Source organism: Trachinotus anak, unplaced genomic scaffold (assembly GCF_046630095.1).
Source record: "Trachinotus anak isolate AG129_WGS33_773 ecotype Australia unplaced genomic scaffold, CSIRO_AGI_Tana_v1 ptg000002l, whole genome shotgun sequence".
Classification (NCBI taxonomy): domain Eukaryota; kingdom Metazoa; phylum Chordata; class Actinopteri; order Carangiformes; family Carangidae; genus Trachinotus; species Trachinotus anak.
The window spans coordinates 21,074,153-21,091,835 of record NW_027273853.1 but is presented as its reverse complement, the minus strand read 5'-3'; the positions used below and the strand labels follow the sequence as shown (position 1 = coordinate 21,091,835).

The window sequence follows — 17,683 nt, the reverse complement described above, 5'->3', positions numbered from 1 at the left end:
TTTTTAACTTGAAATGAAGTTCCTTAAATCAGCTTTATGTAGATTTTAATTTTCTCTTGCTTTGCAAATAAATTAACAGCTGTACCGAAGGACCTGGATGTTACCAGTCAAAGATTAGGTTTAAGAGTGTAAAGGGTTATTGCTCACTGTAGATTCAGTTGATGATCTGCAAAGAGTGATAAAACACTATCAAACAATCATAAAAGCAACAGCATTCCTGGAGACAGCTGATGAAACTGTTTTCACATTAATACCACAGGTAGAATAACAGACGTCCACAGGGGGATTTTTACTTGCCATAGAGATAATAGCACAAGTTTTTTTAGTTGAATTAAAGCTTTGATTGATGCATAAAAACAAATGTTCTAACTATTAAATAACCACAGTCTTTAAATATAATATTTCAGTTAAAACACAAAATATTGCCAGCAGTTATTTGGATATATACCTGAACCAGCTGCTGATATTTTGCTGTAGTTTCCCACAGGAACAGCAGATGGCACACTGGCTGTTGCCTCCCCTGGCCTTCTGATGTGGGTCTGCTTTATTAAGAGGGGGGGCGGGGGGGGGAGGGTCCTCTTCATAGGAAATCATTAGAAATCTTTTTATCTGCTACAGAACTGATGGTGGGCTCAAAAGTATGTGAACAACGCGTTTCCGTTCTGTGTTTAAAACCTAGAGTTCAACCGGTACGAGACCTTGCAGAGGGGATGTGACAGTTTCGCTCACTCCTGTATTTATTTATTTATTTTTCTCTGTATACACAAAGTTCACTTCTGGGGAAGTTTCCGTGCACTCGGACGCTTCTCGTGTTTGCAGAGGCTGAAGGAGGCTCGCAGGATTTCTTGCTGTGCTCGCCGCCGCTGATCAGCCATTGTGGACTTGGGGAAAGGGGCAAGGACTTCTGCATTCGCCCGCTGGCTGCAGTAGCTGTGTGCATGAAAGAAACTGCTGTGAACACTTGGATGAACCATGAGGCTGTTGTCCCGGGACAAATCGGACTGCCTGCAACCGGGAATGGATTAGTGTCGTTTTGTTTTTCGGAGGGTTTTTAAATACACCTTCATTTGTGTGATACCCTCCCTTTTTTTTTTTTTTTTTTAAAGATTTCTTTTGTGCCAAGTCCAAAAATGAGCAGATAGCTCACTTGTCTAGGAGCTTGTGATTAAATGTAAGAGGGGGAGAAGAGAATAAACCCTACAACATTTTGTCACCGCGTCTTCGTCTCTCCTCAACCCCCACACTCCCATCTGGGGACCCCAGGCAGCAGATCATGAAGAAGATGGCATCCCAACAACCCTGGACACAGATCATTATCACATTGTTGTCTTTTTCCCCCCTAATCCTGTGTAACACAGTGGCAGATGTCCCAGAGGAAGAAGGCTTCAGTGCTGAGGTACAGTAATGTCTGTGGGTTCAAGGCACTGACCAGATTTCCCATTTAGATGATCACAATCTTCCATTGTAAATAGTTTATGGATTTATAATTGTCATAATATTTCTATAAAGTCATTGTCCATTATATGAGGAAATCCCTCTTCTCTTGTTGTTGAATTATTGTTCTTCATAAGTAAGTGATAAGTTCAAATCGTCCTGTTTGTGGTGCCAAAACATCAAAGTAGCAGGTCAGCTGTGGCACTACAGGGATGTCATGTGACCTTTTGCCCTTTTTCCAAACATCAACACAGCACATGTGGCACACACATGGGAAGAGTGCATATCTATCTATCTATCTATCTATCTAATAATGAATGCTTGACAATATGACATAACACCATTGTAATGGAGTGAGCAAAGTCTATTCACTGATGAAGGTTAATGAGATGCGGCTGAGAGCTCCAGAGGAAATCTAGCAAGTTGACCTTGAGTTAAGAATTCTTTGTCAAGTTGCTGTTTTCAAAGTTAAGATTGAAATCTTCAAACTCAACGTCTTTGTGCCTTTTTTAACAGATTCAAACCGCGTTAAACCCAGCTGTGAATGATTTCCACATCTGTTTAAACAACGGTTTTCTAACTCCCTAAGCATTTGTTATTGTGTGGAGTTTTTTAAATCACTGACTGCATCTTGTTTATGCACCAGTTACAGATGAAAGAAAGCTACGTTATTGTGGGCTGCGCTGCTTATAAATGCTTAACAGGGAGGTTACTATTATTAGAAAAACTTTTATTCATATATTGATTTCAGCTGTATTGCACAGCCTTACTATATGAGGAGTTCTGCTCTACTCCTTCCTTTCTTTAGGCAGTTGTGTGAATATGCCTGCTCTGACATTAGATTGGTTGAGACTTGTCATGCTATGCAGAAGTTGTCTCGAAGGATTTTCTTTCTCTGAGTGTGTGCATTCAGGAAGATTGTGTGTGTTGTGTGTGTATGTATCCCCTGGCCTGTTTTCGTACTGTACATGCATGAAAGTAGAGTCCCATGATCCAGCTGTGTGAGGGGGCCTGTGGTCTTGTGGGCCTGTGGGTAGATCTTAAAACTTAACAGAGGTTTTTCCCCCCAAGGAGCCATCGTCCTGTTTGCCTGGCTACGTGGCTCTACACACTCAATTTCACTGTCAGCAAACATCAAACAAAGAGGGGAAATTCAGCATGTGTCACTACACTGTCAGCGAGACACACACGCAGAAGTGTGTGTTTATCTAGTGTCCCTCTGAACTGACATACTGCTCTCCTCTCCTCTCCTCTCCTCTCCTCTCCTCTCCTCTCCTCTCCTCTCCTCTCCTCTCCTCATTTTGGCTGTCAGTGCAGGAATGAAAAAGCAGGAATGTTATAATGTTAAAAGGAGCCATCTGGTTTGTATCTCTACTTTCTCTTTTCTTTTAACTCCTCAGATGCTCTCTCAAATCATTAGACAGTGGCTTGTAGCAAAACAGTGCCTCCCTCCCAACAGCTGAAGCTGTGATACACATGTCTACACCGTGCATCATTCATACACAAAAACAGGCATGTGTTAAGCAGCTTTCCTCAGGACAGACTAAGCAAAAATAATTTCCTGCTTTCTTCTCGCAGGCATGGCTTCGTGAGTTCGGCTATCTGTCTAAGGCGAGCAGGCAGATGTCCACCATGCAGTCGGCTCAGATTCTGTCCAAAGCCATCAGCGACATGCAGCGCTTCTATGGGCTGGAGGTGACTGGAAAGATGGACCCTGCCACTCTCACGTAAGCTCTATATTGTTTGGTAGCAGTGGTTGTACTCTGCTTGATGTCTGTCTCACACGACATGCTCATTAAACATTTGTGTACAGTGCCCACAAACTGAAACCAGGGATTTTGTGGCCTGTCTTAAAGCATGTAGGAATGTATTTTTCATTTATTTGCATTTTTTAAAATTAAGTGTCTCATTTTTCATGGTATAGAGATTGAGATTGCAGGACGACAAACAAAAACCTCAAAAACCACGCATCCTCAAGCAATTGTGTTATAGGGCACTGGCTGTTCCTCCAACACACAATAATATTGTCAGATTAATGTGTTCACATTACCACTGATGACTGAAACAGTGCCAGCTTAACTTTTTATGATGATAAGGTTCACATTGCAGTTGAGTTTCTTTTTGCTTATATCACCTCTTCACTAATGTGGCCGGCCAGGCTATTGTGTCATATCCTTTTATTCCACAGTGGCCTTGATGCACTGTAGACGGCCATTGTTTTCATCCTGTACACTGGTGAGAGAGACATTATAGAGTTCGACATTTTGGGAAATAGGCTTTGTTGTTTTTTTGCGGATTTTTTTTGCAGAAAATTTGGAGAGAAGATACAGACTGCTGGTTGTAGCTTCATATTTCTTTTCAGATATGTGAGTGGCATCAGTTTTCTTGTCTCAGCAAGTCTCAGCAAGAAAGCAAATATGCATATTTCTCAAAATGTCTTTGTTTAGCTTGACAAATGGAGTTGGTTTTTTCAGTTATCGTTTTCAAAAAGGACTAAATGTTGAGTACCGAAAAAAAAAAAACTTTCAGTTTTGTAAGGATATCAGAAAAAATGATTAGAATTGAACATTTTATTAAATTAACCAAACACTACAGCAAATAGTATAAAAGCTGAGCTGAGCCATGAAAAATGGCCTTTATACTAAGTGAGAACATTCTGGAGCTACTTTTTTAAGCTAACACTTCATTTTGTGTTTGTGTCTGTCTGTGTGTGTGTGTGTGTGTTTGGTTGTGTAGGGCCATGCGTCAACCTCGTTGTGGCCTCCCAGACAGAAAACCAGAGGAGATGGTCGATGGTGCGAGGAAGAAACGCTACACACTCACTGGGCAGCAGTGGGACAAAGACCACATCACATACAGGTTTACTGAAAAGTCCAAGTAAGACAATGCTAAAGCAGCAAGTTTATCATAGAAACCTTAATATGCTTTCTCCTCTGGCTTCAGTTTAATGAACCAGCTCATCCCCTCCTCGCTGGGAGCAGATCGGACATATGATGCCATCCGCAAGGCCTTTGATGTGTGGAGAAAGGTCACCCCGCTCACCTTTGAGGAGCTGCCTGCTGAAAACAACATCAACATCAACAGCAACCAGACAGAGCTCGCTGACATCCTGCTGTTGTTTGCCTCTGGTTTCCACGGTGATATGTCCTTGTTTGATGGTGAGGGGGGGTCGCTCGCACACGCCTACTATCCCGGACCAGGAATCGGTGGGGATACACACTTTGATGCTGATGAGCCCTGGACGCTTGACAACCAAAACCCAGAAGGTTAGTGGGTTGATTTTGTTTTTCTCCTGAAACTGAACCTGAACCTGTTTCTGGTGCAGGAACAATGTCAGCGTAAAGTGTCAATGTCGACAATGTCGGGGACTTATTACTTGTGTGACATCACCAGATGGCCAATTGATTTCTAAACTAGCTTGCTTTGATGCCAAACTAAACTGCTGATTAGCTTGTTAGTGTAATTTATTACCTTATTTCAAAGGTTTTCTTTAGCCTGGGCTAAGTAAAGTATTATTATTAACAATTAACAATTGTCTCTGTTGTGTTGTCAGTGTTCATAAAATGGTGTAAAACACTCATATTGTGTGTTTCAGAAATGTTCCAAGTTGTACAGTGTACGGGGATCACATAGAGAAAAACAGGGTTCACTTAGTTTGGTTTTACAAGCTAATTATTTGAATGCAGCTTTATGTCTGTGCCATTTAATCTAGTAAATATCAATCATCAATTAACACTAAAGCATGTATTTCAGACAAACATATGATGTGAGTGAAATTTTTTTTTTTACAAATTATAGTCACATACTATATTTGTATCACTATCTACGTCCGTGTCACCGTCTGTCTTGCAGGTATAGACCTCTTCCTGGTTGCGGTCCATGAGCTTGGTCATGCTCTGGGGCTGGAGCACTCAGATAACCCCAGAGCCGTAATGGCTCCTTTTTACCAGTGGGTTCACACACACAACTTCACACTGCATGAGGATGACATCAAAGGAATACAGTACATATATGGTGAGAAGCACACACTTTTTCTGATATACCTATTAATAAGTATGTGGACTTAGTAGCGTCACGGTGCTGTAGTACTTTAATGATAGTATTTCACATCAGGTGTTGCAAAGGTCCTTTTCTCATTGTCTGCAGACTGCAAAAAGGGGTCAGATAGGCCTGCAAACAAAATAGTGGGACTTGAATGCATGTGTTCATCAGACAATCAAATGATGCTCAGTACCCTCATAGTAAGTTACACTTGCACACAGATCTTGCATACAGATGTTCGTAGAGGGGAGCAACCGTCTTGGCTGCTTTGTGTGTAATTTAAAAAAAGGTTTTCAGTAACAACTACTCTGAGCTTCTGCATAATATGGGTTTAACTTACTTAACTTTATTTTTTGTCACTCCTAATGACACCGTTCTCCAAACACATGGCGTGGGATACTCACTGTAATTATTATCTATGCTAGCAAAAATATTCTTGTCTGTGAAAGAATTTAGCAGGCCACCTGAACAGCTTCATGAATAATGACCTTGATACTTATTAACTTTGGACTATGCTAACGAAACAGTATGGCTAAGCTGAGCTTTGGCTATGCTTCTGTGACACTGAAATACAGCCAACCCACCCGTTTGCAGCTATCGAGTGTAAACAATCTGTTCTTCTTGACAGTGTATTAGGTCAAGGCCATGGCTACAATTAAAACACCACAGTCGGTCATGTCCTAGTATTTATTTTTCTTTCGTTATATCACACTCACATAATCTGGACCCTTGTCAGAGGAAGACAAGAAGCCTTGTAAAGAAACTGTCTCTCAACCACACACAACACTAGTGGACATCCCTCAGAACAGCATGTCATGCATGCCATTATGATGTTATCATTCTTTCTCTGTGTGAATGAATGGCATTGTTAATTGAAAGATTACATCATTGTGTGTGTGTGTGTGTGTGTGTGTGTGTGTGTGTGTGTGTATTGGTTAAAGAAAGGGCTCATATGTGTATCAAAGTGTGTCATAAGTATGTGTGGCTGTGTTTCTACAGTGGGCCTCTTATTAGAGCTGTAATTACAGGCCTGCAGATGTGAATTCATCACAGACATTGTTTATACTGAATGACTGATTTATAATTTCTTTAGCTTTTGGTAAAAACAAGGAGGTAATGTCTCCCTTTTTACCCATATTCTCTGGTGACATCTGTGGTGTCACATAACAGATCAAAAATCTGATTCAGTTTGGGAATGTTGTCGATGGTTTTAGTTTCCTCAGCAAACCCAAAATCTTTCCACACCCACAGTTCTGGCCTATTGATACGCCTACACTTGAGGTCCACACCAGATTAAACTAGAGTTTTGGCAAAGCAGATGTGAAAAATCTTGCAATTTTTCTGCTGTAAATTCTGTAAGGTAAATGTTTTGACTGAAATTATACAGTAATTTTATTTAATTAAGTAGATCTAAATGACTGTGTGGGAAGAAAGCTTTGACTGGATAAGAAAAAGGATCTAAAGACTCTAAATAGACACCAACAGAGCATAAACTTTGTTGGCATAAATAAACATTTGGTTTCCTTTGTAGACGTTTTTCCTCATCAGCTACTCATCTGTTGCCTGTCCACTCCTGGAGCTTTGTTACTTGCAGTTAAAGATAACAAGTTATATTTCAAACTAACTTGTTAAGTAACAAATATTTTTTTAAGTGTAAAAATACTTGATGTTTAATACATAAATATTGTTTTAAGTCTGGGTTCATCTGTGGCACGAAGTGTCTAACATGTTCCTCTGGAGACAAAACGGAGTGAAAAGGAGAATGAATTTCAGATATTACATTCACCAGGTGTCCAGAAACACCAGCTCCAAATAAACAATAATGTTGCTCTGTATCTGATAAACATGTAAATAAGCAACCCTTTGCTAACATGTTTGCCGTATCAGCTCCATAAGGAGATAATCAGTGTTGTGTTAACATCTTGTTGGATTGCTCCCAAATGGTCAAAGCTTTAAGGGTGAATACATTTGTGATTACACTGTGTAATTAGGGCTGTATTTTTCTTTGTAGCATCAACAGAACTGCCTGTCTCTGTACAGCAGCTTTAATTCTGACGTGGCTGCCCCCTTCAATGTGTGGAGTCACAGACACACTTCCACTCTGGGCTGCTGGTAGCGGTCCTTTTTGCCTGTGATGGAAATAGCCAGCTAATGGATCTTTCCTCACACAGTGAGCTTTCCAAGGCTCTAAAATATAGTATACTATAAATAAAGGAAGAGACCATTATGTGTGGAAGTAAAATGAAAAATAGAATCAAACATATATTTGAGCAAGTAACAAAGACAATAATTACAAAAAATAATAATTAAGTGACCACAAACATTTGTCTGAATATTGCAACAGAACTTGCAGAACATCACTGGGAAAAAAAGAGCCTTGGAAACAAACAAAACACCCTTACTGTCTGTTGACTATTTTGCAGCTTAAATCTTGAATTTCTCCACATACTGAGTCACTGGCCAACATCAGCCTTGATACATTCCTGGCAATATTTTTGGCTCAGAGTAACTCAACGCGTCTCTAAGCCCATCAGCTGTCCATACATATTACATAACTGGCTGTATCTTTGTGTTGTCTTCTCTTAGCAACCAGTGCAGCTCATTTTTCCAAAATCAGCAGCAGCAAATGAACTTATAGCGGCTGCAAAGAATGGAAAATTACATTTTCTTTGTGTGAGGGCGAGATATAGAGGATACTGTGAGGGGAGGGGAGTCAAGGATAAAAGAAATTATTCATGTCTAATGGCTCACAGATCAATTCAGTGTGAAATTCAGCCTTTCCCTTTCCTTTTCTGAGCAAAAGCTGTCCACCTTTTCGTTTCTAGGTCCTCCTCTTATCAGCGATGCCCCACCCACTGCACCTCCCGCCCCTGACGATCAACCCAACGCTGACTCCCCCACCTCCCCTTCTCCTCCTGAAGATGAACCCACTTCCTCTTCCCCCACCGACCCCGTGCCTGAATCACCCGACCCAACCGACGATAACCCGGATCCTCCAACCCATCCAGAGGTGACCCCCAGCCGTACCTCAACTCCCGTCCTCCCCACCTCTACCCCGACCAATTCCCAGCCTGAGCCGGAACCTGTCACCCCGCTGGTGAGAAAAGATGTCCCCCCTCCTTGGCCTCATCCTCCTCGGCCCCCTGCTCCTCCACGTCCCCCCAAGCTGCCGGACAACCAGGCCCCCGACATCTGTGACGGGGACTTTGACACGGTGACCATGCTGAGGGGGGAGATGTTTGTTTTCAAGGTGAGAAGAAAAGACTTATTGATCACAGCTGTGCAGGTGTAGTGTTTAAACCAAGGTTTTGTGCTATAAGCTCTAATTTTCCACATGTTGTGGGTCAAGGGGCATGTCACACCTCCCTGGTATTTATATAGCCCCTGACCTACACAGGAGAGGACTGAACTAACAGGACCTGGTTTAGAGCCACAGCAGCAGCAAGTTGTGCAGGGGGAAGTGACAATAGATATTTTTAATGAAAGATATTTAGATGAAAGAACATCATTATATTGTTTGTTTTATTGTGCAGGGTCGTTGGTTCTGGAGGGTGCGGCGAAACCGCGTCTTGGATAACTACCCCATGCCCATATCTGTCTTCTGGATCGGCCTGCCCAGTGACATCGACGCTGCCTACGAACGCCATGATGGCAAATTTGTTTTCTTTAAAGGTATGTCAAAGCTGTTTATTGACAACACAGCGCCCACATGCTGAGCAGACTGCGTGATATGTTTACGTCAAAACCTTCTTAGAAGAGCATAGTGAGCCTTTTTATAGTTTAGCACTTTGCTTAAAGGCACAACAAAAGGCCATTTCCACAACTGTTCTCAGCTGCTCTTTCCCGAGCTAAGCCGGGGCCAGTGTGGAGCTGGTTAAGAGAGTGTGCCCCATAAACACAAAATGGAGAGCACAACACAAATCTGCGCTTTGATTTGAATTGGTGAGGCTGAAAGGCAACAGTGCAGACTCAGCAGTCTTCCCCCCACTCAGTGTGATTTACAAGGAGATGGTAATAATTCAACACAGCTATAACTCCCCATAGCTGGCACACGCACTCCCTCTCACACACACAGACACACACTCAGAAATATTTAAAACACTAGAAGTTACGTGAAAAAGAAAATAACTCCGCCATCCAAACAATTCACTGTCTAAACAGTCTGACAATATGGCTGCAGGCAAAGACAGAGTATTGAGTTTGTGTGTCTTTGCATGTGTGTATGACTACCTCACTGAGTGTATTAGTGTGTGTCACTGAGTTCACTGGGTGTCTTGAATGAGGTCTGTGCGGCGTGGCAGCTGTTGCTGGCCCGGTACGACTCCAGCCCAGCTGAGCCCCAAAAGGCCTCACGAGAGAGGTGGAGGATTGCATCAGCCTTCTCTGCACTGCTTTGCTCCAGATGTGAACAGCTGCATAGCTTTCACTTTAACAGCAAGGCCATATGGTGATTTGTCATGCATTTTCAGGGTTTTCTGTTCTTTTGATCACAGATTTTCTCTCATTAGCATCCTTAGAGTCGTGTTAATGATTTCTGTTGCTGTCGTTTGTCGTGCTTTTTCATCACATTCTTGAGAGGTTTAGGAAGATCTGCACAAACTGATTTTGAGGAGCACATTTTTGCATCCACTCCAAAGATTCTTGGATAGTATTTGCAACAAAACCTGCAGAAATGAAGGCCAGAATAATAAGTCAAAATGATTTCACTGCTGTAATAGACAAAGCATCAGGTCAAAATGGTTATGTGCACAGACAAGTAAAGTCTCTGTATACAAGCTTAGCTATTAATGTTGTGCTGTGGTGCTGTAGCACCCTGGCAATAGAGGTGGAAAGTGGCTGAAAGTGTGTCCAAAGGTTATGGTTAGGGGAGAAACTGGCTTCCACATACAGAAATCTTGGAAAATCAGTGTTATGCCTACCATTTCTACCTTGCATGTCCTTTCCACTTTTCTTCTGAAGTTAGTAAACCCTGTGACTTGTGCCATATGCTCTCACCATCACTTTCTCTCCCTATGCCCATGCTTTTTGGCCCTGCTTTTCCTTCTCTGTCTTCTCTCCCTCAGGAACTTTCTCACATGTTCCCATTCTCTTAGCCAGGTAACAAACATTACCTGTGCAGGAAGCTTGTAGTGTAAATGCTGTTGTCTCTTTAGAGAAACATTTTCCCTTTTGTCCCTGCAGATGATAGATACTGGGTGTTCAGGGAAGCTGATGTGCTGCCAGGATACCCACAGCCCATACATGAATATGGACAAGGGGTGCCTGCACACAAAATTGACACAGCAATCTGGTGGGAGCCCAATGGATACACGTACTTCTTCACAGGAGACAGGTACATCACAAACACACACAAACATGCAACAAGGTCGACAAAATGAGTCATCATAAAGTCAGCTATTGAACTGTATACTGTATAAATCTTTGTACATCTGTGTGCAGGTACTGGCGATACAATGAGGAAACCCGGACTACAGACCGAGACTTCCCCAAGCCAATCAGCAGATGGGGCAGGATCCCTCCCTCACCCAAAGGAGCCTTCCTCAGTGATGACGGAGGTAAATAATTACTTTAAATAGGGCAAATACAGTTTTTATTTGGAGCAAGGGAACATCAGAGAAGCTGTAAATACAGTGTAGGTCTGTAAAAGACAGAGAAGGAAAAATTACAGTTGAGATTTGTAAGGCTGAAGCAAGCAGAGAAGAGTGAGGAGATGAGAGAGAGAAGGGAGGAATGAGAGCTCTGGTTTGAGGGTTGGCCTGTCCTTCCCTTGGAAATTAGATTTGTGGCAGAGCTGCTCTAAATGCACTCGGCAACAGGCAGATCTTATCTCCACCCACACTGTTTGAATGTTTCTGCAAGCCTGGTTTCCACTACACAGCCACACATCCAAAAAATTTGCCCCAAAAAGATTGTGTGTAGTTCGTTTTGCATCTCATTGCCAAATTTGATTGTATTAAAGCAACCCAGCTTATGTATTTACTGCTTTCTTGAAGTTTGGTATTTTATGTAAATTCTGTTGTTAAAGATTAGAGTCAGCTCTGGCCCTGCAAAAGTGCATTTGGTCTGAAGTGTGGGAATAGTGCAAAGACTGAAGTGGCTCCTAAAGAAACATTCCTGAGTCTGCTTTTTGTTGACACAAAAAAATGAACTTAGTTTTACCTTGTCAACACAAATGTCAAAGTAAATGAGGCGATCATTACAAATGAAATGACAATTTGCAGAATCAGTGCAAGTCTGTTAATTTCATGGTCTTTATGGGATTGCAAATTGTATTAGTTAATATTTATAGGGATTCTTTAATCTATAAAAATAGTTGATCATATGACTGAAGGAATAATAAAATAATCATATTGTAAAATGAACCAGAAATTATTCGGTCTTTGCTCTGTTTTGCCTTTTGTCTAAAAATGCTTCTCCAGCCTTTTCTATAATGTTAGTTATGATAGTTTGACATTTTGGGAGGTGCACTTTGTTTAAAGGAAGACGAGAAGACTGATACCACTCTGTCTTTATACCCATTTTATGATTCTTTCAGTCAGGTAATCATTTGATAATCGTTCGAAAGCCAAGACCATCAGACTGACAGATGTAAAACAAAAGTTAGATATTCTAGAAAGTCAACTTATTTGCTCTCTAGCCAAATAAGATGAGACAGTTGATATCTAGCTACTGTCAGCAGCTGGTTATCTTTGCTTTGCACAAAGACTGGAAATGGATACATTACATTACAGTATAACTCATTTTTTAAATCCTGACACATAACCCTCCATAAAAGGGCAATTTTTTTGTTTTTACATTTCAGTATTTGCACAAATTAAACAGATCAAAAAAAACAAGTCAGTAAGGAAGTTAACCTTTATTAGCTATCCTGATGCTTTTCCCGTTGCTGCTGCCATTGTGGCCGTTCATGTAGCATTTCAATAGCCCCACCTCCACTCCAACATCCACCTATAGACTCTCAACCTTACCCTAGAGGGGAAGTTATCATCTTCATTCCCCACTCCCTGAGCTCCATGTTTCCTAGTGGGGAGTGACGAGGTCAGAGCCTAGATGCCAAACATCAGTTGTGTACATATTCTATATTGATTTAATAATTAATTCTACATGAGTTGTCTGACTGAAATCTCTTTTGTCTCCCACTCATGCAGCGTACACATATTTCTACAAAGGCACTAATTACTGGAGGTTTGACAACCGCCAGACAGAAGCAGAGAAAGGCTACCCCCGCTCCATCCTGAAGGACTTCATGGGCTGCCTGGGAGTCCCTGACCCTAAGCCCGACACTGACACTGAGCAGGAACCAAAAGACAAACCAGTGAAGCCTTCAGACCGAGGCAAAGACGAGCACAAAGAGCCAGACAGAGGCCGGGACAAAGACCCAACAAAACCAGACGAAGACCAAAGCTCCGAGCCTGACAGCGCAGAGGAAGAGGAGGACAAAGAGGTGAATGTGGTCGTGACGATGGCTGATAATGAATCAAAGGTCATGACCCTCATCATGGTGACTGTTCCTCTGGTACTCGTCCTTTGCATCCTCATCCTCATCTACGCCATCCTCAGGACTCTGCAGAACAAGGAGACGCCGAGGGCCTTGGTGCACTGCAAGCGTTCGCTGCAGGACTGGGTGTGATGCACAGAATTAGACAGCATAGAACGGGTATTGATTATTTTTCTGGTGCAGTCGCTGGCATCAAATGTTTACTCATGGTGCTGTGGAAAGAAGCTTTGACTCAGTACTAAAGTCTAAGAAAGCCGAGGATGAGTCACCTTTTTGAGCCCCATTCTTTATGAGAACTTTTATTGCTCATGTGAAATAACCTTCCAGTGGTAAAGTTGGTGCCTGTGGAGCTACAGTGTACATTTCCCTCTATTGGCCTTGAAGTTTTTCTCCTCTGCCTCTCTTTGTGCCTTTCAAATGTCTGAAAAAGTACCTCTGTTTCTTTAAAATCATGCCCATTTCCATCACAACTTTATAAAAAAATAATGTGTCACCGAAAGTGTAGACACAAGACACTCAAGGAATCTCAGTTTCTTTCAACTGTAATTGTACCAAGGAGGGACAGATGGTGTATTTGTAGTATAAATGCAGACAAAGTCGATAATGCACATACATTAACCCTGAGTGCACACACTGTACATACACACAAACATGAGTGCTTACAGCTATTGAAGCAAATACAAATAGATGCATTAATATGAACAAGTCTCTGATACGTTTGACTAAGGTGCCAAGGTGCCAATCTTGACTTTTTCCTCTCTGTTTGGAACAGATAGTTTGCACTTTAGATTCTGTTTTTTTGTTGTTTTTGTTTTGCTGAGGTTGCTTCACCGCAGACGTGTGTGTGTGTGTGTGTGTGTGTTCGTGCAAAGCAGAACTTTCTGTAAACACACAGACCCTCGCAGGAGAAGCTCGTCCTCCGACCAGCACAGGAATGTCAGACAGCTGTGTGCGTCCATGACCGCCCGTCTCCCACTGAGGCCATTATGTCTGCCCTCTCTTTGCTCTCACACACACATGCACACATGCACCAACATCACATGATCTCCAAAAATCTCTAAGTGCTCTGATTTTGGCATGCATGTCGACATATGCAGACTCAAACACATAGAGACCACTTTCCCCAGACAAAGGCACATAGAGTTTTTGCACACAGACACAGGGGCTCCAGCCTCCCCTCCTCCCACCACAGCCACGATAACTGTTCAGACTGCACCACTAAAAACACGATCCCAGCGGAGACATATTGATATATGACCGGTGCCAGGGCAGGAGTGAAAAACCAAGAGGGGGCGATTTAATCATTTTTAACAAATAGAATTGAAAAGTGTTCTGGTTTGTACAAATTCTGTCCATCTCAACTCAACCTGTGAAGAGTAAAAACATAGCAGCAGTATCTATCTCTCTGTATCTCCTCTTCCTTTTCCATGCTAAAGCTAAATAGAGTCGAAGCTAATTAAGTGTACAAGGGAGAAGCCTGCAGGCTGGAGAAGAATGGGTCAGGGTCTGGTTTCCATTAAACCCACATGTTGCTGATTTAGTAGTGTCAGGCATGAGAGGGAGGGGAGAGGGGAGTTGAGAAAAATGCAAAAAGAAGGAGGTATAAAAAAATGGTGGTGGGGATTTATAGGAACATGACAAATGAGAGAGAATGAGGTGAGGAGAAAAAGGAAAAAAAAATGGGGGGAGGCAGAGATTAAGGAGTTGAGAGGGAGAGTTCTGCCAGCATTTCCTTTCTGAGGGAGGGAGGGAGGTTGGATGGATGTGGGGAGGGGCAGCGCTGGCGTTGCGCCTCCTGACCTAGATTGCACCACTAAGTCCGCTCCTCCTTTTCAACTCTGCTTGTTTCTGCTCTGCTTGTTGTCATGAGTTGGAGATGACTTCCTCTGCGACCCCCCTCCTCCTTCCCTCCCCTAACCTTTTCTGTTTCCTCTCTTACTTTTCTTTTTTCCATTCTTAGTCTGTCCTTTCTGTTTAATTGCTGTAACCCACCCCTCGTCTGTGCTCCCAAACGTACTCATTTTCTTCTCCACTCTTGTGGAAAATCAGCTCAAGCATTGAAAAGATAATTCATGCACAGAAACATCTGCAGGATGTGATGTAATCCTGTCACTATCTGTCTCTCTCTACCTTTCTTGTCTCTGTGTAAAGCCACTATGTACATGCTACAATCATTAACCTCTCTGGGTCATATTTCTGCCTAGACGTGCTTGTATTTTGTTTTGGCCTGTGTTTCATGTTTCATTGTGCCTTTTTTCTGTGAATATTTGGGGTGATTTTTTTTTTAACTATAAATAGCATGAGGGACAGTTTTTGAAAATGTGTTTCTTCCCTTTTTTACTCTACTTATCATTTGTAGTTTTGTACATTTTGTTAAGGTTTTCTGTAAGAACAGCAGTAGACTATTACAACAATGTTGATGCATGCAGGGCATGTTCTGTTCAGCCTGTGCACTCCTGTATGGAATACATTAAAGATTTCACAATAAAACTCACAGGTAAAAGCACAGAATGCTGCAGTTCATGGTTTCATGTTAAATATACTCCTTTAACCTGCTGTGCAAATGTCAAGTTCAAGGAGTCTAATCTACTTTTGGCCACAAGAGGGAATCATTGTCTCTGATATGTTGAAAAGTAATCTGTATTGCTGACTTTTTTTTTTTTTAGCACAAAAAAACAATTATTGTTAAATTAAGATAAAGCACAAAGTAACAGTAAAACCTAATTTTAATACATGTCTGTGTATGTGTGATTATACACAGATACAATGCCGTTAAGAAACCTTTACTGAAGCACTGTATGTTAGTAGTTCGGTATTAATAATTATAAGTGTTTCCATTTTGTGCTACTCAACATATTTTAGGTTTTGTAAATGAGATTTTAAATAATATACATCCATGGGTCTAGTGCGACATCTAGTGGCAGTGATCGTTTACAGAGCCTTTAACACTCCTCAAATGCTCCTTAAAATATTTCATACAACTTGGTATATTTCAGAAGCAGAGGTGGAAGAAGTATTCAGATTTTTTAAAGTAGCAATACACAGAAAAAATATATATAGAAAAGGAAAAGTCCTGCGTTACCACCTAAATATAATTGCAGTATAAAAGTAAAAGTGCATGCTATGCAGCATTTTATTACATTGGATGATCATTAATGATGCGTCAGTGTGCATGCAGCATTTTAATGTAGCTGGTTGAGGTGGAGCTGATCCTAGCTACTCTGAATACTGGTGGGTGGTGTAATTTTGTCACAGCACCTCTGCATTGTAGCTTGTAAATACAACTGTCAGTGCAGTAAAATGTTCAGTGCTTTCCTCTGAAATGTAGTGAGGAAGTGCAAAGTAGCATGAAAATTAAATTACTCAAAGTACTTAAAACACTGTTAATAGGGAAGTATGTTGTAATTCTGTTTTTAGTCCTCCATATTTATTGACACCTAGAGTTACTTATTACTTTGCAGATCAAGTATTTCGCTTCAAAACAATTGATTAGCTTATAAGATATCATTATAAAAACATTGCAACACCAAAGAGTGTGTATAGTAATTACAATTAGTTATAGCTATACCAGCTATAACAATATTAATATGATTGCATTAGTCATATAAAGATATAACTCTCCAAAAGGGGCCAAATTTGCATAATAAGAACTTTTACTTGAGTGTTTTCATATTATGGTTTTACTACTTTTACTGAAGTTGAGGATCTGAGTACCACTGCACAGATGTGATATATACAGAGTTTATGTGTGCTACTGTACACAAATGGGGTCTATGCGTGATTGTCTATGTCTGTTGTGAGTGCGTGACAACACTTTCCTGCATGTCTTTATGTCAGAGGTAATCAGGATTAGCCTCCGTCACAGATCATCCACCACAGCTTTACCTCTGCACTCGCTTTCTCTTTCATCTCTTTTCATCGTGTCTCTCTGTTTTTCTTTTCTTCATGTCTTTCTCTTATATGACCTTGAATGTTTAAAGCGCATTGTTCTTTCCCATTCCTACAACTCTCAATTAAATATCAAAACATTTGATAAGAAATAAGTAGCGCATGGACAACTTTGATTTCCCACCAATTTGTAGACAGTTGTTCAGTTTATGCACACACAGCTTCACTCTCTTCCTCCCTCCCTGAGTCTTTGCCTGAACTGCCCCTGTCCTCTGTCTTATCCAGCTGTTCAATTAGGATTGAGGCCAGTGTGGTGCTACATATTCCAGGCAAGGGCCAAGGGTCTGTGTGATCGACCTGTTCTCCCAGCTTATCCACTGCTGAGCTGATAATGGGATCTGTCCACTGCCTCCTGCCTCATCAGCACCATAAAGAGTTCTGTAGTTCTCATTCTCAAACACAACAACAGGCCTCACTGAAGGTGATGTGATCAATCCACCTGTCTGAGAGGGTGACTTTTTCCTACCTCTCAGTGGCTTTCAGATTATCTGCCTGACTGTTAAACATACAGAGTGACTGATGCTGTTTGTTTGGATCCCCATAAACGTGTTTATCACAGGAGATATTCGCTTATTCTTACAATTTGACCCACACCAGCAAGTGGGCCATGTCATGTTTACCAGTCGGACAATAAGTAAGGGAAGCAGCCCTAGATCACTGCTAATGACTTTCAGGCATCATGCCACTCTTTCTCGCCTCATCTTGATCTCTCTTATCCTTCTTCTCCTTCTTTTTTTCTTTCACTGTTTTTTTTAACATGCT

General features: G+C 41.5%; 1 protein-coding gene across 1 annotated transcript; it reads left to right on the top strand.

Annotated features, from left to right (window-relative positions):
* The first annotated feature begins 582 nt into the window (after positions 1–582).
* On the top strand, positions 583–15,484 carry LOC139637042 (matrix metalloproteinase-15-like). Its single transcript, XM_071505513.1, has 10 exons — positions 583–1,396; positions 3,013–3,161; positions 4,171–4,293; positions 4,378–4,700; positions 5,287–5,448; positions 8,301–8,725; positions 9,009–9,147; positions 10,657–10,807; positions 10,915–11,030; positions 12,624–15,484. Exons 1-10 carry the CDS (start codon positions 1,274–1,276, stop codon positions 13,103–13,105), a joined length of 2,193 nt encoding a protein of 730 aa, XP_071361614.1. The 5' UTR covers positions 583–1,273; the 3' UTR covers positions 13,106–15,484.
* Positions 15,485–17,683: the final 2,199 nt, after the last annotated feature.